This window comes from Hyaena hyaena, unplaced genomic scaffold (assembly GCF_003009895.1).
Source record: "Hyaena hyaena isolate Hyena2069 unplaced genomic scaffold, ASM300989v1 scaffold_478, whole genome shotgun sequence".
In the NCBI taxonomy this organism is placed as follows: Eukaryota; Metazoa; Chordata; class Mammalia; order Carnivora; family Hyaenidae; genus Hyaena; species Hyaena hyaena.
Window position 1 is genome coordinate 544850 of NW_024081110.1, and position 22568 is coordinate 567417.

Here is a 22568-nt window from a genome sequence, read left to right on the forward strand (position 1 = left end):
TCTAATGATGGTCACTTATGAAGTAACTTGAATGTATCTCTTTACTCATAAAGATTCAGCATTATTAATAGAAGAGTTGTTGTTTATCGTTTTTATAATCAGATGTGAAACAGAGCTTAGAAGAATGTATGATTTGGTTCATAGCCAGCTGCTAAGAACATGAAGTGTGAGAGCCGGTGGCACTTGGCAAGATTGCTGGTAGTGGATGTGGTATTCCATTAGTTTATCAAAGATTGGAAAGTCTGTTCTGTTTTAAGTCTATACTGCTGGTTTGGGTGTGTTAATAGATGTCTTAACCAAAAGTTTAAGCTATGTCTTTAGGTTTCATCTATTCCATTGGGTTTTGAATTATCATATATCCATATCGTACCACACCTCGAGAATTTTACCCCAGGGGGAGGTGTTTCCTTTTTGTTGAGTATAGCATACCAGCTTGGAATTAAGCCTCAGTACAAGAAATACACTAACTTATGGGGAAGATATTCTTGCTAGCATTCTGTGTGTATCATTTGCTTATTCAAGCATGTAAACTTCAACAAGAGGAGGTAATTTTGCTTACATTTCTTGATTTGAATTGTTCTACTATTTGGCACTGGGTGGAAAAAGGAAAAAAAATCATATTGAAAGCATTGTTCTGTTAATGAAGTTGCTTGTCCCTTTTTGTGCCAAATTTGGCAGGTAAAATTACCATTTATTTTACTTGCTAGAGCTGGAGAATAGATTGTCAAGGAAAAGTAGCAATTTAAGTAATGACACTAGATAGAATGTGCTACACTATGTACATCTCCCATACTTTTAGATATTGACATGCAATTTTTATTTCTCTTTAGTAATGCACTTTGTCTTTAACCACTGCATTACTTCCAGTGGCATCCATCAGCTACATGCAATTTGCTTCAGTTGTGAAATTTAAAAAAATACTATGTTATTAATTATAACAAACTGAAGTGAAGCACTTTGATTTCAGGACAAAATAAAGATTATATTTTGTTTTGGATATTTCAGAAGTATTGCATGAATTTTAATTATGAGTAATTACTTAAAAAGGAAAGATGAAATATACACTTTAACACAATGATCTATAATACCAAATTTCAGATGTTCATGATTCCTTCCATGTTTAATTTTTTTTAAACATTTGTTTATTTTTGAGACAGAGACAGAACATGAGTGGGGGTGGGGCAGAAAGAGAGGGAGACACAGAATTCGAAGCAGCCTCCAGGCTCTGAGCTGTCAGTGCAGAGCGATGCAGGGCTTGAACCCACAAACTGTGAAATCATGACCAAGTCAGATGCCCCTGATTCCTTCCATGTTAATTACACTTTGCTCTTTTATATGTGCTTTAGTATTTGGCAAATTCTAAAAGAATTTTAACTAAAAATCTTGGTCTAAAGTGAGTAACATCTCATTCAAAATATGAATAGGTGGTTTTTAAAAAAATGTGTTTAAATGAAATGCATAAATTTAGCATTTGTGAAACTTTGAAGTAAATATACAATCCACTAAATTTATTTTCGATTAGATTCTCTCTAGTTATGAAACTTCAGGTTTTTAAAAAATCATCTTTGTTGTAACTTAAAACATAATGTCTAAACCTGCCTTCCTTCTAAAAATCTAAGAAATCCTCTATAGAAACAAATCTGCAAAATACATTTTAAAAAAAGCACCAATTGGTGAATTTGTCGACTTGGCTAATGTTAATGAAGAAATAGTTTTGTGTTGCTGAAACTTGTACCCGTCGGCCCCTTCTTTCTGCCCACTAAGCTAACTGGCAGGCAGGTGCGGACGCTATAAAACCTAACATCGCAATTGACACTAATTGGCATAGTTGTTGGCAGTCTTATCAGAAAGCAAAGGGCTGAATGGTTGAATGGTTTTAGAGAACTTGAATGATAATAAGCATTTTTATATGCATCTTGAATTACTTTTGTGACCCAGACTAACGGGAACACTTCATTCTGACCTCATCCTTCAATGAATAGAAATTATAGAAGGCACAATATGCAGTGTGTGTGATTACTGATTATTTTTCAGGTAACCTTTTACAGCTGTCTGCTCCACTGCCTCTTTCCACCTCCTCCCGCCCCTCTCAGGCTCAAACAAACCAAAGTATATGTGCGGAAGCAAAAGGAGACAACTGTTACTGAATATTGTATTAATTTTTTTTTTTAATTTTTTTTTTTTTTATTTATTATTTCTAGGAGAGAGAGAGAGAGAGACAGCGTGAGCAGGGGAGGGTCAGAGAGAGAGGGAGTCACAGACTGAAACAGGCTCCAGGCTCTGATCTGGCAGTCAGCACAGAGCCCGACGCGGGGCTCGAACCCACGAACCGCGAGATCATGACCTAAGCGAAAGTCGGACGCTTAACCGACTAAGCCACCCAGGCGCCCCTTGTATTAATTTTTTGATTGATTCGTTGCCAAAAGCTTGGCTTGGTGCGTGTCATAGCACTTTAGGCTTAAACTTAAGAAAAAAATATTAATTGAATTTATGGATGGACAACAAGTCTGGGCTTTCTTCTAAATAGTCACAGAGCAGGTTGGAGGAATCAGCAGGGAGACAGGGAAGAGAAGATTGGCTTTAAGTGGGTAAGTTTTGAACTAGGGTCATGGAAATATGGGGGCTTTTAAGCTTTTCTTGCTGTTTATGTCTATGTTCAAATTTTCCACAACAGAGGGGTTGTTGTTTTGTTTGTGTAATATGCTCTGTGACCTCACTCCCTACCTTTATAAACTCTTTTATACTTACCAGTTCCTTCCCAGTGAAAGGCCCTTGTTTTTGTTGTTGTTGTTGTTTTTAAGTTTATCCAGTTTGAAAGAGACAGAGCATGAGCGGGGGAGGGGCAGAGAGAAGGAGACTCCCTAGTAGGCTCTGTGCTGCCAGGACAGAGCCAGACGTGGGACCCAAACCCATGAAACCGAGATCATGACCTGAGCCAAAACCAAGAGTCAGATACTTAACAGACTGAGCCACTCAGGTGCCCACCAGTACCCATTTTTTAAAAATTTTCCTAGTTCCTTTTATCAAAAATGACTCCTCTAAAGTAAGAGTTGTATAATCTAATGAGCTAATCTATGTGATCGTGTACAAATGAGTTAATTTCTAGGCAGTATGGATTTTAATAAGAGCTTTAAAAAGACACTTTCTTAATGTTTGTTTATTTTTGAGAGAGAGAGAGAGAGAGAGAAAGAGAGTGAGTGAGTGCCTAAGCAGGTGAGGGGCAGGCAGAGGGAGACACAGAATCCAAAGCAGGCTCCAGGCTCTGAGCTGTCAGTACAGAGCCGGACATGGGACATGAACTCACAAACTGAAATCATGGCCGAAGTTGGATGCTTAGCTGACTGAGCCACCCAGGTACCCCTAAAGACACTTTCTTAATTGAACGGAATGACCGTGACTGTCCAGGTGGAATTTTTAGTTACTGAGTTGGTTCTTGATGCCTGTTCTATCACCCCTCACAGAAGGGTTAACAATTTTAGGTATCATGTAATGCTTGATCTTAGCTTTATGCCCTGGGGATAATAATGTGTTTTTCTTAGGTAGAAATATTTTCCATTAATGTAACATTTTTTAGTTGAGTTAGGAGAGGCAATGACTTTAGCTTAAGTTTGCTCATGTAGGTATTACTGTGTGTTTTTGGCCCACTCCCCATTCCCAAATAATTTAGAATTACCTGTGTTAAAAATAAAGTCAAGCTTTCCTTAGGTCAAAGTGCCCTTTTGCAAAGGAGTGTCAAGGCTCTTGCCGGAAAGTTCAGTGCTGCAAAGCTACTGTATCCCTTCCTTCTGTCTACTGGTTATTCCGTAGATGAGTAGTCAATGTAAATTTTGTACTTTGCTGTTGATCCAAGTCCACTTGAAATTTATCATGATCAGGTATAGTAAATTTTTTAGGTGTTTGTAATGTCCATCTTTGGCTAGTAAGAAATTCAGAAACCAAGATTTTTCAGACTACTGTGACTTTTTCTATGCTTCTGGCCTATCCTGGGAATTGATAGGAGTTGATCCTTATTTCAAAGTAGTATTGCCTGAAATAGTTCAGAAATTTTTATAGCTTTCTAAGAAATTAAAACATAAAATTTTCACTTTCTGTTTCAGTTTGTATCTGAAATAAGTCTTCAAGCATGAATGCAATTTGCTCATTAATTCCTTATGCTGTTAATCCTGGTTGGTGTCCACTCTTCCCTTTTCTTGTTAGCTTTCTCTTTGGCCATGCTAGGTGGATTATTTCTGGTAACTGCTACCCAAGCTGATATATTACATTAGCCATGGCCCTTTTCAAGGCTCCTGGAAAGGTGCCAGTTTTCATCTCCTTTTGGTTTGGTAGCATAGTTTTAGAAATAATAGAATGGTCTTCCTTTGTTCACAGCAATCAGAATGAAAAGGATTTATCTAACAATTTCAATAGATAATTTTATTTGTGTGGACATGAAAGTGAAAACCCTAGAAATGGGATAGAATTTTAAGTGGCATTTTTAATTTGTTTTGAAATTCTTTTTTTCTCTCTTTAAATGAGCTATGTTAAATATGCATGCATGCATGTGTGTGTGTGTGTGGGGGGTGTTCATCTTTGATATACTAGATCCTGTGTAGATTTGTATCCTTAAAGGACTTGGTGAAGTTTTTTTTTTTTTTTTTAATATAGTTGGAATAACTTTAATCTGCTGCTGTAAGCGCATGTGGATTTTTAAGTACAAGTATTACCAACAGTTCACAGGACATTATGACTAAAAATACTTTTACGTACAAGTTACTTTATTAGTCTTACCAAAAGGCTGCTGTGGGGAATTTTAAATTAGAACTATATTTTCCTATATTTTCATTGGTCAACAATCTAAAATAAAAGCTACTTATCTGAATAACATGCATTAAGACTATGAAAGCACGTCATTATGTTTTTGTTTGCTTTATGTTGTGATATTTCAGTTGTAAACAGCTTTGGTAGCTTTCTAGGCACAAAGAAATAAACAATAGTTGTAATAAAAGTTATAAAGTTAGGTTTTCTATCTTACTGAATTCGATAATTTTTATTTTTAATACAATAGATATTTATCAAAGATCTATCAGTCTTTAACATCAAAGCACCGTGCTATCTCTTCATGAGGCACATGAAAGAAAAAGGCACTAAGCCACCCTCATGAGCTTCCAGTTTAGTTGGGAGGTTTTGAGATCAATATTCTACTGATGTGTAATATAAGGCATAATTTGATAAGTGAATAAGAGGTACAGAATGTTATAGAAATTCAAAGACAGGGAAAACTCCATCCAATAGAGCAGAGGACTAGATGGGGTATAGGTCGCTTTGGTGGAATAAGGCAAAAAGTCAAGAGCAAACTTGATGCAGTAAATAGCATATGGAGTAGGTAATGAATGGATGGTAGAAGTCTATTAGGCTGGGCCGACTATTTCAGGTTTAGGAAATAATAGGAGTAAAACTCATGGAATAGGGCCTATGCACGTTTGTTGAATGGAAGAGAAAGAGGAAAGAAAAGTCAGAATGATAGGTTGCTAGATGGAGACCATTAGTATAGGGCCACATTGAGAAGTTATCATTTTATTTGCTAAGCAGCCAGAGGCCAAGAAAGATTTTGAGCTGAGAAAACTTGTAAGATAAAGCTACATCTGTAACTGGTCAGTGAAAGTAAATAGAATTGTTAAATGCTGACAGGGCTTTGGGAAGGCTTTCTATTTGGATGGGTTGCTAATAGGGAAAGAGTTTATATTTGAGTGGTTGATAAGAAAATTTGGGCAGATGAGACTGGAGTGAAGTCAGCAATAGTGGGAGGAACAAGGATCAAAAAAGCAAAACTTAGTAAATGGAATATCTTTTGCAACGAATCTGCTTCTGTCAAGGCTGCTTGTGCTGTGACTCAGTCTGTAAACCATCTCTGCCTGTGGCCAGCTTGGCTTGATACTTAATTGACAGTAGGGACTGGAATTCTTTGGTACCAAGTATGACTGTCCAAATAGTTGAGCTGACCTGATAGTATGTGTTTTTAAACTTTTGACTATGGAAAAACCTAAAATATACACAAAACTGAAAGAAAAGTACAATGAGTACTATGTGCTATTCTTATGTTATCTCTGCTCACTTTTTAAAAATTTCTGGAGTATTTTAAGGCACATACTACACATGCTGTCAATTGATGATCTTTTTTAAAAAATTTTTTTAGTTTGTTGAGTTGCAGATCTTTCAGTATCCCAAATTCCCAAACCCTGTACACCCGATCATCTAGTACACTGTTTATTTTTTTTTCTCCAAAGAGAAATGTATTTCTTTTGAAATTCACATTAGTGTCAAGTCACTTGACCTTTTTTAGTTAAAGCACTGTCACATTCTTTTTCTAATATATATTGTAAAATATATTCAAGGAAGATGATACGTACATATGAATGTTGGGGAGACAGAGAAAACAAGTAGCAGACTTGTTCATTAGGTGGATAATGGAAGGCAGGTTTCTCAGTGTCAGAGAAGAGAGTGACAAAGGACAGAGGAATGCTAGAATGTACCTGGTGGTGTTGGATGGGAATTAGAGGGATCAATGTGATCTCATGGTTTTTTATGCATAGTTACAGAAACAGATTTAGGGGCACCTGGGTGGTTCAGTCAGTTAAGTGTCCGACTTCGGCTCAGGTCATGATCTCACGGTTCGTGGGTTGACAGCTAGCTCTGAGCCTGGTGCCTGCTTCAGATTGTGTATCTCCTTCTCTCTCTGACCCTCCCCTGATCACTCTGTCTGTCTGTCTGTCTGTCTGTCTCTCTCTCTCTCAGAAATAATTAAAACATTAAAAAATAGAAACAGATTTAGATGGACTTTCTTAAGTATTTAATGTTACCGTGAGCAAAACCTCGTTATGGAACAGTTGATACCATGTACTTCATGGTATGATGCTGAAGAAAGCACAGAATCACTGCTCTGTTGTTCCTGGTAAAAAAGCATAATCATGAGGAAACCTTCTGAATTCAAGGATACTCTACCCAGTTACTGGTCTGTATTATTCAAAAGTGTCAAGGTCATGAAAGATAAGGCAGAATAAGAAACTGGTCCTGATGGACAGAGACCAAAGAGACATAACAGCTAAATGCAGGAGCATAAATTAGATCTTGGACATACCTTAAAGGTTAAAGGGCATTGTTGGGTCAATTTCTGGATATTTCAGTAGGATTTGTGGTTTCAGTGGTTGATATTAACACTGGGTTGATATTAAACTTCCTAATTTTGCTGGGACATCCTTGTACTTGGGAATGCAGCTGCGCTAGTAAGGGGGCCATAGGATCTTATAACTGGCAAAAAAAAAAATATTAACTGGCAAAAATTATTAACAAGTAGGGAATCTGACCCTGGTGTAGTATTGCTGTAATTTTATGTACATTTGAAATTACTTCACACAAAAAGGAACAAAGTGAAAGAAAATACTTCCCAGATCATTCATTAGAATAATGGAAACTGTACTGTTTTTCTATTTCATGTTAGAAGCAATGAAAAAATACTGGTAACTCTATAAACCCTACTTACTAGTTGGGTTATATCAGTGGTTTGTAGAGCTGATGATAAGCTATCCTACTGATTCTTTCCAAGTGTGTTTTCTTAAAAATTGTGATCAAGTTGATAGATTTTTACTAGGGTTTTTCCTGAGATATAATTAGGACTTACTGAGTAAAAGGCTGGTTGTTACTTTATTCACTGGATGGATTTGGTGAGTAGTTCTTGGGCATCGGTTCCTGTATCTCACTTCTCACCATGAGGAAAAAAAAAAAAAGGTTTTTTTGTTCATGCTTAGAAAATATTCTGATAGTAGATTTGCAATTCATGAGAAGTTCTAAGGACATAAACTATACAGTAGTTCTTTTGGCAGTAAATTTGCCACTACAGTTTTAATATTCAAACATAAAACTAACAAGTTTATGTTATTGATACTGCAGTATAAGAGAGAGATAATAAATATCTTCGTATATCCATTAGAAATCATGTCACTGATGGCCATAGAAGCTGAGAAGAGTGCACAACCGGAGGGGGGTGGGTACTCCTTGTTAGGTAGGAACATAGAAAATAGAATGTCAAAAACATTTGTTGCTGGCCCAGAGAAATGAGCTATTAGGATAAAGTCATGTGTTTAAAGGTAGAACTAGAATGCTAAACAGTCACTAGAAGGAGGTAGGGTTAGGAAATAGCATGTTGCAGGTGCAGTGTATGGGAATTTAGGGGAAGGAGGACTTAGACATTACTGTGCAAGTCCTGTAGTCCACATGGGTCCTGTGTGTGGGTGTGGCAGCAGCTAAGGTCACGGGATTTTGTTGTGTGGGGCGGGAGGGGATCTGTGGGAGTGAAATACACAGGAAAAGCAAAAAGAGATGCTAATAGGAATCAGATGAAAGTAATAAGATAAAAATGAGGGGCAGTTGAGTGTCTGACTCTTGATTTTGGCTCAGGTCATGATCCCAAGGTCGTGCAGTCTATCCCTGAGTCAGGCTCTGCACTGAGCATGGAGCCTGCTTGAGATTCTCTCATGACCCTCTTCCCCACCTGTGTGCTCTTTCTTAAAAAAAAAAAAAAAATAATAATAATAATAATAATAATGGAGGAGATGGAGGAGGTATAATGCAAGAACAAACAAAATTAGGTTTGTTGAAAAATGGATCCAGAATACTCATTACTGTGGGAGGAGGACATAGTATCATTACATTGAACTTATACCAACAGCCAGCATTTGCTGAGGGCTTATTACGAGCCTGCTATTGTTCTAAGTGCTTGCCTTTATTCCTCCAGCATAGACTTAACATTTGAGGGCACAGAGACATGAATAGTTAGGCAGCTTGTGAACCTGAGGTTCAAATACAGGTATATTGACTTTTGATGACAATACTACATAGAAAACACAGGATTCCACCTTGATTTGATAGGTTTGGTAGGAGAAGTAAAGGCAGTTTTGCTTGCTCCTTGTGTTAAACTCATCTACCTTGAGTTATTCATTAAGCTGTGATATAATTTACAGTATTATCTGCAGAGAATGACCTTATCACACCAATCCAAAAGAAACTACTACTATAATTAAAGTGTGGACAAAATAATGTAGAATTTTTTTTAACCACACAACTGAAATTACAGTTGTTACTGATCAATTAATGAGGCGATAATTAAAGAGAAACTAGTCAATCTGGCTGATTGTAAGACCAGTACCTAAAATTTGTTATTGCAATTCACATCCTTTGAGATATATTTAATTACATTTATAACACATGCATATTTAATATAATCTTTTGTGACAGATTAACAGATCTTCACCATCATTATGTCTAATTCCTTTTGATGTTTTTGTCATTATTACATGTCTCTCTGGGACAGAAATAAAAGACTGTTTCCAAGGTGATAGTGATAAAGAAGAAACTTATGAAAAATGATTGTCTGTTTTTGTTTTCAGAAAGCAAGCATCTCATTTCCCCTATGGGAATATTTCGGAATAATATTTTAGTAAATAGGAGAGCAGGATAAAGAATACCTACCCTGGGGTGCCTGGGTGGCTCAGTTAGTTAAGTGTCCGACTTCAGCTCAGGTCATGATCTCACAGTCCGTGGGTTCGAGCCCTGTGTCGAGCTCTGTGCTGACGGCTAGCTCAGAGCCTGGAGCCTGCTTCAGATTCTTTGTCGCCCTCTCTCTCTGCCCCTCCCCTGTTTTTTCTCTGTCTCTGTCTCTCAAAAAAAAAAAAAAAAAAAAAAGACATAAAAATTTAAAAAAAAATAAAGAATACCTACCCTTTTTTTAATGCTAACTTTAAAAAGTTTTATTTATTTATTTTGAGAGAGAGTGCACGAACAATGGAGGGGCAAGAGAGAGGGGGAGAGAGAGAATCCCAAGCAGAGATGTCAGCAGACTCAGTGCAGAGCACTGGGCAGGGCCCAGTCTCACCAACCATGGGATCATGACATGAGCTGAAATCAAGAGTCAGACGCTCAACTCACTGAGCCACGCAGGTGCCCCATGAATATCTACCTTTTTTGTGTCATTTTAAGATCTACATTAAGATTTGCTATACTTTATATTAAAATGTTAGGAATCATTATTATAATTGAATAAAAATGTCTGAGTTATTTTTGTCATGCTTTACCTGAAAAGTGACTTAATGAAATTATGAGATTTCCTAAATTTAGGAGAATTAAATGCTTCTTATTGTCAACATCTTCAAAATTTTTTTAAAAGCTTATTTGTGTTTCATATATTCAGCAGCAGTTATATGTAGGAGTCCGTGATCTATAAGGATGGTAGATCATGTTAATACCCCAATGTAATTAACTGCATGGCCTACAGATTCCTTTGTTATTGGGGAGTGTTGGATATACTTCATTGATTTAATATACAGCAAATAATCATATTTTTGTTAGCAGTAATTATGAGATAAAAACTAAAAAGAATCAGTAAGCATCTTTATCTCTAGAGTAGTCTTTCAAGGTACAAATAAGCAGTGAGTGTTTGCTACATTCAAGAATCATACCTTAATATTTAGATTACATGTGTTACTTTTGCTTTTGACATGCGGATTTCAGTGAAATACTCTGAGAATTGCAAGGTAATGGCTTCTATCGCCTCCATAATTTATATGGTTTTTTAATTTCCTTATATGTGCAGGAGGAGGAGGAGAGGGTTGAGTTGGAATATATTTTTCTAGGATCTTTTTCAGCCTGATAGTCAAATCAGAAAACTGCAGATCTTTTCCCACATTTTGTGCAGACTGGTAATTTTTAAGATATGCTATGAAAGCCTATTAAATAGACAGCCACTAGTCATTCCTTTCTGATAATTAGTTATGGTGGGATCAACAGATCTTTTTTATCCTTCATATTGTTTTCAGAAATAGAAACAAAATATATGATTGAAGTCCTTTTTAAATAGTGGAATGAATACCTGATTTTTATCTTAGATCTAATTTTGAACAACGCTAATCTTAACATTTGATAAAAATGAATTTAAAATTTGTGTATAACAAAATAGAAGAATTGTATGGTGAATCAGACACACTTTTTATAGTCTGTATCTTCCCCAATTTTTATTATTTTTGGAAAAACTTTTTGGCAAATATTTTGTTTTGTAAGTTTTACATTCCTACTGTTGAAAAAACGTGTTTAACAGGTGCCTACTGCAATAGAAGCTATAATATTTGTGTCATGAGGTACCTCTGAGGAAGTGTTTTTTTTGTTTTTTAATGGTAAAGGATGTAAGTAATCTCTCTCAAATGTCAAATTAATTTTGGGTGTGTACTTTCTTTTTCCCTTATGATTACGTAGATAGGAAAACTGAATGTTCCAAACAACTCATGGAAAATATTCCACATCAACATTATTTGTACCATAAATGCAGTTAAATGCTTTTAATGGAGTACAAAGTTACCAGGAGATTATTAAATATGGGAGAACACATTCTTAAAATAGGAAATCATGTTTTGAAGTGATGTCTTAAACATCATAAATACTTTTATGAACAACTTAATGAATCCTCTGTTGGTGGGGGAAACTTTGCAGAAAACAGTGTATGTTAAAATGCATTTCATGAATTCTATCTACCATAACCTTGCTCTGTTTAATTTGATTTTAATATATTGATATATTTTTTAAGTTTATTTATTTATTTTGAGAGAGACAGGGAGAGCGTGAGCAGGGGAGGGGCAGAGAGAGAGGGGTGGAGAGAGGATCCCAGGCAGGTTCATTACTGCCAGTGCAGAGCCTGATGCAGAGCTCAAACTCACGAAACCGTGGAATCGTGACCTGAGCCGAAACCAAGAGTCAGTTGCTTAACTGGTATAAACTGGTATGATTCCAGTTTATACCATTCCTGAGTATCCCACTTCTCCCCACTGCTAGTACCCTAGACCTGGTCACCATCGTTTTCCCTTTAGCTTCATCTGATTCATTCTTCAAGCTGTAGCCAGACTGATCTTTAAAAATAAAAATGATGGTGTCACCCTCTAATTGGAATCCTTTAGTGCTTCCCACTGCTCCCCCTGTATCTAAGTGCCATGCTCGCCTTTGTTTTCTGTGCTCCACACAGTGGTTTCATAGGAACTAAGCTCTTTTTTGCCTCTGGGATTTTCTTTTTACATGAGACTCCCTCTGGGATATTCCCTCTGGATATTTCCACCCACCCACCCACTCACTCACTCACTCACTCACTCACTCACTCACTGCTACCAACTGATCCTCACTTTTCAGCCCTTAGCTTAAAGATCACCTCCTCCAAGTGGTCTTCTTTCCTCCTGAAGAGTATTAAGAATTAAGAAGAGAGTATACAATTACTTAAGAAGATTTGTGACCTTTCAGAATAGTTTTAGCCGCCAGATTGTAGGAGGTTATGGAAAAAGTTACATTGTTGGGAAATAAATATGAAGTACTTGCTCTAGAACCTGTCAGAAAAAGGAGACAAGTAGTTTGGTGGTTGGAGGGCATAGTGGGTCAAGTGCACATCTGTGAAAATGTGGAAGTCCTGTATGTGCTTGAAGGTGGAGGGGAAGCAGCTGGTGTGTGAGATATCAGGAAAGGAAAGAAGGTAGTTGATGATGCCAAAATATAAGAGAACTTATGTCTTGTGGCTTCAATTTTGGTAAAGAAAAGAGGAGGTCATTCTTCCAAGAGTGTAGGTCAGAATTACTATGATAATTAATATAAATTTGGTGCATTTGAGTCCTAGGTCCATTTAAGCTAAAGACATGAAATCTTTATGTCTCGATTAGTGTTTGTAAACTGAGATTTGTGTCTTTGGGTTGTTTTTTAAATAAAGTTTTAAAATAATTTAGAATATTCTAGTGTTTTCATAGTGCTAGAACATTTCCATGCTGTTGTCTGCCTTGAAAGAGGTGAGATTTTATTTGAGCCCCAGAGTATTATGTCATTTGTCATTTTACACTTGGTCTGTTTTTTTTTTTTAATTTTTTTTAATGTTTTATTTATTTCTAGGAGAGAGAGAGAGAGACAGCGTGAGCAGGGGAGGGTCAGAGAGAGAGGGAGTCACAGACTGAAACAGGCTCCAGGCTCTGAGCTGGCAGTCAGCACAGAGCCCGACGCGGGGCTCTAACCCACGAACTGCGAGATCATGACCTAAGCGAAAGTCGGACGCTTAACTGACTAAGCCACCCAGGCGCCCCAATACACTTGGTCTATTTTATTAATACCCACACTGAATTTGGCTTAATTTATTAACTTTTGTTTTTCAAAGGAAAAGTTTTAAAACCTTCCAACCCCAAACATAGATGTTCAAGCAAAACAAAATCCCCTTCCTAACTGTCTAGCATCTTTTAAAAAAAGGGGTTTGCAACCATAAAACCGTAGAATTTTAGCCTCAGAGATCTTCAGCATTGCTCCTTCAGGTCCCTCATTTTCAGAAAAATAAGAGTTGATACAGAGGGATTGTCCAGAATACACTGTAAAATTGGGTTTGGTAGATTAAACTAATAAATCTATGACCAGAGAAATTGAAATGAGCATTGCTGTGTTAACTAAAATGAAGTTTTAAAAGAGCATCTACTGTGTAGTATGTGCCTGTTAGTGAAAGGTATAAAGTAAATATTGACTTCATGCTGCTATGAGAGAGGAAAAATAGGCCCTTATGCTTTTCCTCACTTTTAAAGTTTTTAGTATATAATATGCACATACAGGACACAATTTTAAAAATATGAATAGATTTGAAGTAAAAAGCAAGCCTCTCTTCTATTTTTGTCCCTCAACCCCTCCACTCCTCTTTGGTATTTGTCTAGAGATATTCTACACATTAAACACACACACACACACACCCCACAGAAAATTTTGTTTGTTTTTTCCTTAACAAATGAGAGCATACTGTATATGCAAGTCTGTATTTTCTTGGGGATAGTTTCATATCAATATATAGAGAGAACCTCCTTTTTTTTTTTTTTAAAGAAGGGGTTCTAAGTTCTCTTATAAGCTACAAGATGTGTTTCTATGATATAAGGACATCTTGGCTGGGTATAAAATTGGGGGCAACATTTTCTTTTTTAGTACTTAGACCACATTGCTCCGTGGTCTTATATATCAATTTTGCCCTCGAGAAATTAGGCTGACCTGAGGTTTTTCCTTACCTGTTCATGATTTCTTGTTTTTGCCTAAGTAGAACACAAAACTTTCTTTATCCTTAAAGTTCCATAAACAACATCATTCTACAAATTTAAGGTTTTATTTATTTTGAAAAGTTTTTTACCCTATCGTATCTTTGAATATACATGTATTCTTTTTTCTTTGTAAGCCTTTCTGAAAATGTTTTTTGTATATTCTTTGGATCCCATTTCTCCCTCCTTCATATCTATTGTCTTCTCTATAAATTGTTTTTATATTGCTAGTCTTTTCTGCTTTATATGATTTCTCCATGCCCTTATCTTTCTTTTTAGTCACATTGATTCTATTTTTGGTTGCTTCGTAAAGTAGCTTTTATCTCTATAATGTTATTTTTCTCTTCATTTTTTTTTCTGAGTTCTTCCAGCTTGATTTTCATTTCCTTCTGTTGTTGTATGATCTCTTCTTTGAACCTTTGTTTTTCTTCTTTGAGCTCATTTTTTAAAAGAGGAGTCATGTTTCCTACGGCAGTCTTTGAGACTTTGCAGAATTATTTATCTGAACTCTTCCTGTGTTTCTTCAAGTGGTTCATCTTGTGTTATAAAGGTCTTAATTTACCTTTTCCTCTTGATAAAAATATGTTCTGCAAACTGTATGCAAAGATACAGTATTGGTTATTTTCTGATCATCATTTATGTGCAGTAGGGTAGGTGCTTGGGTCTAAGCATGGGCAGCCCACAGCTTTTCCTTGTTAGGCTTGTAATACCCTCTCATCAAATCTGTTATTTCCATTGTCCTAGATTTCACTTCCCATTAGTTTTTGGCATGGAAAATATAGGGTGTGGGTCTTTACGTCAGCTTCTGGGTGTTGTAATAGTGAAATGCCACTTCCATCCCACATCTGCAGCTTTAGTCCCCCTTGACTAAAGAATTAGGTATAAACTATACATGTAGCAGTAACAATTCTTCACTCTCTTCCTATATTTCTATGGTATTAAAAATGTACAAACTACCTGCTTCTCCTAATAGCTTTTAAGTATTAGCCGTCTAGATTTTACTTGTCTAATAATAGCATCAATAGAATCATTGCATCTGTTGTTCTGAATTATGCTTCTTGGTGAAATCTGTTTGTGATGGTTTTCTGGATGTTCTTTTCCTCATTTAAATTTTGCAGATATGTTTCATAGTTTATGATTTGGTGCTATGGTAGTTTCCTTGTTTCAGTGTACAGTAAAATTGCAAAATTATGTCATTACTTCCCAAGTGTGCAAGGAAATGTAGTTCCTGTATGTCTGTCACACGTACTCTTCCTCATAAGCCCTCTGTCTTTACTAAGAGCGGAGAGGGAGGAAACACTTGGTAATAAACAGGATCCTGGGCTCCTTTGATTTAAGCAGTTATCTTTCAGATACTGTGGTATTTCAGGTTTCTTTTCCTCCAGGTTCCACTAAGGTGTGGAGTTTGGGTGCAGGTAAAAGGGGCTTTTGGGTATGTGGTCGGATTGGCTCATAACGAGGTAAGGAAGAGAGCTCAGGCCCACACTGTCTTTACGAGGCTTTGCTTCAAGGATTGGATTGGGTACTGTCAGGTGATGGTTCTTCCTTCTTGGCATTGAGGAGGCCTCTGCCACCCGTAGTCCTGGGTACTGTTTGTCTGCAGCCATGGAGTCCCTTGTACTATGTTGTCTTTCTCCTGACCCAGACTTCACTATCTCACTAAGATAGGTAGAAATTTCTGGATTCCTATCATGATGTGCTTGGGTCATCTTTCCAGCTTCTTCCTCAGTCAGTGCTGTGCTGTTGCTTCACATACCAAATTAGCACTGTGGTGACACCAAGTACTGGGCTTTAGTAGGAGCCTGCAGCCTTCCCTAGACTATATTCCAGAAGTAGACTTCCAGCCCAGATATTTTTAGGGTACCAGATACCTGTCAGAATGTTTTCATCCCTCTCTATCCATTGCTGTCTCCTTCCTTTCCCCAAGGACCTATGCAAAAGGAAATGGGGAGGTGTCCGATTTCTGGTATCACCACCTGCCCTCTGTATCTTTCCTTCATGTAATCCACAGGGACTTGAAAAGGACTTTTTTCCCCTCATGTTTCTGTCTGGAAGGAACTTTCCTTCTATCCTTCTTCACAAGTTAGTATATATATCTATTCATCCAATAGCAGAGGATGCAGGGAGAGAAATTACTTTTATCAGTAAGGGTAGATAAAGGTAGTTCAGAAATATCACTTTCAATTTTCTCCCTCTGCTCTTGTTTTTAGAAAGTCAGATTTACTGAAGTATAATTAATATAAAATTTACTTTTTTAATTGTATGATTTTATTGAGTTTTGACAAATCTATATAATTATATCATCATCACCAAAATAAAGATTTAGAACATTTCTATCACCCCAGAAAGTTCCCTTACGCCCTTTCCTAGTCAAACTCATCTTCATACCCATAGCACCTAGCAACCTGATTTCTGCCTTTTCCAGAATGTTCTATAGATGGAATCATATTCTTTTTTTTTTTTTTTTAAGAGAGGGTCTCACTTCTTCCCTTTATTTTTTTTTTTAACTGCCTATCTTTTTTCTACTTTTTGAGGGTGAGAGTGAGTGTGAGAGTGAGAGAGAGAGAGAGAGAGAGAATGAGCAAATGGGGGAGGGGCAGAGAAAGAGGGCGAGAAAGAATCCCAGGCAGGCTCCAAGCTCAATTTGGAGCTTGACTCAGGGCTCAATCTGACAAACTGTGAGATCATGACCTGAGCCTAAGTCAAGATTTGGATGCTTAACTGACTGAGCTACCTGGGTGTCCCCATGCTTATGTTCTGTTTATACCCTTTTTTGCCATCCAAAAGCATAATGCTTTTGAGATGCTTAATGCTAATTTTCAGTTTTGTGGATATACCATATTTGTCCATCAGTTAGTTAATTAGACTTTTGGGATTTTTCCAGTTTGAGGCTGATGTAAACATTTTGCTATATGTATTCTGCTGTCATAAACAAGCTTCTATGAACATTCATGAAACAGGTCTTTGTGTGTATGTATCTTTTTACTTCTCTCGGGTTTTCTAAAGCAGGCCTCCTATTTTGCATCCCACCAGCAATGTATGAAAGTTTTAATTACTTCACAGGTTTCCTAGCACTTAGTATTATCAGTCTTTTTCATTTTATCCATTCTAGTGGGTATATAGCCCTGTTTCACTATAGTTTTAGTTTTGCCCTAATTACTAACCAGTGATGTGCTTGTCATCCATCTCTCTTTCTTAATGAAGTATCTGGTCAAATCTCTTGCCCATTTTTAAGGAAATTCAGTTGGTTTTCTTACTGAGTTAAAAAAGAATTCTTGGGGTGCCTGGGTGGCTCTGTCAGTTAAACCTATGACTTTGGTTCAGGTCATGATCTCATAGTTCATGAGTTCAAACCTCACATCAGGCACTCTTCTGTCATAGCAGAACCTGCGTGGGATCCTCTGTCTCCCTGTCTCTCTGCCCCTTCCTCCCTCCTTCTCCCTCTCCTTCTCCTTCTCCCTCTCTCTCAAAAATAAAGAAACATGAAAAGAGAAGAGAATTCTTTGTAGATTTTGAATTCAAGTGCTTTATCAGATATACGTTTTGCAAATATTTTCTCCCAACTCGTGGCTCAACTTTCGTTTTCTTAACAGTGTCTTTCAAACAGAAATTTATAATTTTGATGAAGTCTAATTTATCTATTTTTTTTGTAAGATTTGTATTTTTTGTGTCCTAAGAAATCTTTGCCTGGACCATGGTGATAAAGATGTTCTCTCTTTGTTTTCTAGAAGTTTTGTAGTTTTAGGTTTTACATTTAGTTTCCATTGTTTTGAGTCGATTTTTTTTTTTAATGTTGTGGGATAGAGGTCAGGGTTTATTTTTTTGAATGTGGATGTTTATTGTTTTAGTACTATTAATTCACAAACTACGCTTTCCGCATTTAATGTCTTAGCACTTTTTTTTTATTTTAAATCAATCATTAATGTGTGGGTCTCTGAACTCTCATTACATTCTATTAATTCTTACACCAGTATCTTATTTACTGTAGCTTAATGGGAAATCTTAAAGTCAAGTGGTATGAGTTCTCCAAATTTGTTAACTTTTCAAAATTATCTTTACTATTTTATATCCTTTGATTTTCTCTGTATATATTTTAGAATCAGCTACCAAAACAAAAAAGCCTACCGGGATATTGATTGGAATTGCATGGAGTATATAGATGAGTTTGGGAGAGAACTTATATCTTAATAATACTGAAACTCTTTAATTCATGAACATGGTGTATATGCCCATTTCTTAGGTCTACGTCTTTAATTTCTCACAGAATATTGCTTCTGACTTTTGAAATAAAACCCCTCCCTTCTATTTTCATTTGTTACTTATTTTTTAACAGTTTTACTGAGATATACTTCACATACCATACAATTTAGTCATTTAAATTTTACAATTCACTGGCTTGTAGTATATTCCCAGGGCTGTGTAACCATCACCACAATCAATTTTAGAACGTTGTCATCATGTCAAATAAGAAAGCCCACGTGTTACCTCTCAAATCCTTCCATCCCTCCCCACACCCCTAGCTCAAGGCAGCCACTAATTTATTTTCTGTCGGTATGGACTTTTCTCTTCTGGACATTTCATTATAAATGGAACTATATAATTTGTGTTCCTCTGTGACTGGCTTTTCAGTTAGCATGTTTTCAAGATTCATCCATGTAGTAGTAGCATGTATCAGCATTTCATTCCTTTTTATTATCAAATGAAAATTCTGTCACATTTTGTTTAAACATTCATAAAAATAGTTTACTTTAGACTGTGGTAGACTGGTTCCTCCTCTGCATGATTTGAGTATATTGGGTTATTTTCTCAGATTCCCCTAAAGATGACAATTATAGTTTCATTCTGTCACCCCTATTGATTTAAAATAAATATCAAATACAGATTTTAAATGCCTGTCATTAAAAATCTTTCCTTACAGCCTCTAACTTTCCATTTTAACAAATAAAACTTTTATAATTGAACACTGACTTTTTAAAAAAAAATTTTTTTAATGTTTTATTTATTTCTAGGAGAGAGAGAGAGACAGCGTGAGCAGGGGAGAGTCAGAGAGAGAGAGGGAGTCACAGACTGAAACAGGCTCCAGGCTCTGAGCTGGCAGTCAGCACAGAGCCCGACGCGGGGCTCGAACCCACGAACCGCAAGATTATGACCTAAGCGAAAGTCGGACGCCCAACCGACTAAGCCACCCAGGTGCCCCGAACATTGACTTTTTTTAAACTTTTGAATTTAGAAACCATGTGAAAGCAAATATTTTTATTAGTTTTAAAAGGTATTTTTAGCACAAAACATTTGTACAACTATCTATTGGGAGCTTCTTTTGGAACTCTTTCATTACATAAGGAGATAGATATTTAATTTGGGAAGAAGTGATAGATTATTTTATTTTTTTAAATTTTAATGTTTTATTTATTTTTGAGAGAGAGAGAGAGACAGGGTGTGAGTGGGGGAGGAGCAGAGGGAGAGGGAAACAAAAAAATTGAAACAGGCTCCAGGCTCTGAGCTGTTAGCACAGAGCCTGAAGCGGGGCTTGGACTTAGGAACAGCAAGATCAGGACCTAGGCTGAAGTCAGTTGCTTAAGTGACTGAACCACTCAGGGAGTTAATGGCTAATTACCTATACAGATCAATTTAAAATGCTGCTCTTGTCAAAACTATAGCCTTTCTGCTTCACGGATCTTTATCACCTAGTTTTTTATTTATTTATTTGTTTATTTATTTTTAATTTTTTAATGTTTTATTTATTTCTAGGAGAGAGAGAGCGTGAGCAGGGGAGGGTCAGAGAGAGAGGGAGTCACAGACCGAAACAGGCTCCAGGCTCCGAGCTGGCCGTCAGCACAGAGCCCGACGCGGGCTCGAACCCACGAACCGCGAGATCGTGACCTAAGTGAAAGTCAGACGCTCAACCGACTAAGCCACCCAGGCGCCCCAATCACCTAGTTTTTTAATAGCATGATTATCTGACCTTATTTTTAAACCTCATTTAAGGAGAGTGGAACCATTAGAAACAGGAGAAGGGAGACAATGTTTAGGACCTACCATGACAGATAGGAATATTGGTAGAGATTTTTATATGTTAATTTTTTAAATATTATAGCACCCTGACAGTTCATATCCTGGAGCCTGCTTCAGATTGTGTCTCCCTCCTCCTCTCTGTCCCTCCCCTACTTGTACTCTGTCTTTCTCTCTCTCAAAAATAAACAAACATTAAAAACATTAAAAAATATTATAGCACCTTTTGATAGAGTTCCGTATTATAGTTTGGCAGCTAAAGTTCAGACAGGTTAAATACTCCAGCCTAGTGAGCAGCTCTAACTTACTCACACAGCACTGTCAGGTGAGAGACCCAAGCCATCCTTCCTCCTTCCCAGGTACTGAAATGAGCTCTATGGACCCGGAGGCCACTAAACCCAGAAACAGAAGTGAGTTCATAATGTATGTCCAGCTGACATTTCATTATGTATCCAATAGCATATCTTTGCTTCTAGACTGTATGATCACACCATTGTGGAAATAGGTATACATAAAGTCTGTATACGTATATATGGATACAGTTATTCTTATAAATAATAACATCTGTGTGTCTTTTATTTTAATAAGTATATTTTAAGAGAATTAGGTGAGAGAGAAGGAATTGTTAGGGATCTTGTGTCTTGACTTTGCTACAGTTTTATTTTGAAACTTGAACAAACTTTATATATATAATATATATATTATATTATATATATATCCTTTCTTTAGGTGATTTACTGTAGACTTAAAATAATACTGTAATTTTTTCTAGCTCTCCTATACAAGACTTAGGGAATCAGTGAGTGAAAGGAAAGAAATAAACTAACACGTTTTTATTTTAGCTTTACTTGTTTTTTCTCACTTTTATATTATTTATTTGGAAATTAGAATTTTTTTCTTAAAAGTATCTGCTTTAAAAGATGATGGGGTTTTTGTTGTTGTTGTTGTGCTGCATCTTAATAAATGATGACTTGGTGAAATTACTTATTTAAGATTGACAAAAATATGACAACTTTTGCAAAGTTCAAATGGACTTTTAATATTCAACATCAAAGAATTTCGCCTAATTAAAGCTTCAGTTTAATTAAGATCACAATGCACAGTCCTTCATTAAAATTAACACAGAAAAAGTTCTTTCTTGGTCCTTGGAGAGGATATAATATGCAAGCCCTGATGTGTGGGTTGCAAAATGTCACTGGAATTTATATGCATTACTTGTCTAATTGCAGTAAATGTAGCATGTCCAGATAGGTTTAGAGTGAGAAGGCTGTTTGTTACTTACTGGAAATCACTGGAAACCTCAGTACCCAGAGGCAGCTGTGCCCAGGTCCTTCACCTCTCCCCAGAGACGGCTAAGAAGACTCCTGTTGGACCCTGTCTCTCATGGCGGGAGCAGTAAACATGACAGGCTGTTGGGAGCCATCTGTTTAAAATGGCTGCTGCTTTGTATGCGGCAATGAACTTGAGATGAGTTTTCTGTCTTTCTTTATGGTAACAGTCTTCTTTGGTGTCACAACAGGTGGAAGTTGATGGGTTGAAACTAAATGTGACCAGCACGTGGAACTTGGCTTCACCCTTATTGTCTGTCAGCGTTGATGGCACTCAGAGGACGGTGCAGGTAAATGTTCTGGTGATTTACTTTGAGGGGTCCGTCAAGTCCAAAATCCTTACGAGCACCTGGGTGGTTAACACTGACAGAAATGGGGAGGAGAGGCTGCATTTTATCCATCTCATACATTTCATAGTTGAAAACGTTGTTTCTTACTTGAGAGGATCTTGAAGCAAGTCTTATTCCGAGGAATCAATGTTTTCTTTTTTCAGGCAATCCAGGAGTGTTAGTGTATTATCATTTCCTATATACTTTTTTGTACATAGACCATCCTGCATGTTTTCCTAAAAACATCAGAAGATAGCAGTTTTTGTTGCCATTATGAGTTTTTAGTTATAAAATATGAGTTTGTTACCTTGCTTTTCTGTGTAACTGATGTTGTGTACTGTTAGATCAGCAGAAATGTGAGCTCTTCAGATGGACTTGCCCGAACACATGGATGCCTTTTAAAAATTTGAGTAATCTTAATATATTAACCTTTCTTTTTCCTCCAAAATAAAATGTCTTATGTTGAGGAAATGACTTGAAATCCAGAGTTGATTGAATGTTCTTTGTCATCAGTGACTTGCATGTTAAAGTAGACCGCTATGAAAAGAGATTCTGCCCAAGTTCCTTCAGCTCACCTCATAGTTGAGGTTTAGGGTTCCAAGGATAACAAAACAAAGAACACCACATAAGATGTGACAATCACATGCAAATAAAAATCCAGACCCGCCCCCATCCATAGTATCAAATGCTCTTTCTTTTTGTTGTTGTTTTTTACAAAAAGATTTTTGTGTTCTCTTAACTTGACTTTGCACAGGAAACTAATTTTTTTTGTTCTTTTTTTTTTTTTTTTTTTTTTT

The 22568-nt window shown here is 36.7% G+C and overlaps 1 protein-coding gene across 1 annotated transcript in view; it reads left to right on the forward strand.

The window, feature by feature from the left end:
* The window catches only part of PCCA (propionyl-CoA carboxylase subunit alpha), a 410939-nt gene that overhangs the window by 285305 nt on the left and 103066 nt on the right, over window positions 1-22568 (forward strand). Inside the window, exon 20 of the mRNA XM_039254278.1 lies at window positions 21634-21732. Coding sequence (XP_039110209.1) covers window positions 21634-21732 — 99 coding nt within the window. The remainder of the gene's footprint in view (window positions 1-21633; window positions 21733-22568) is intronic.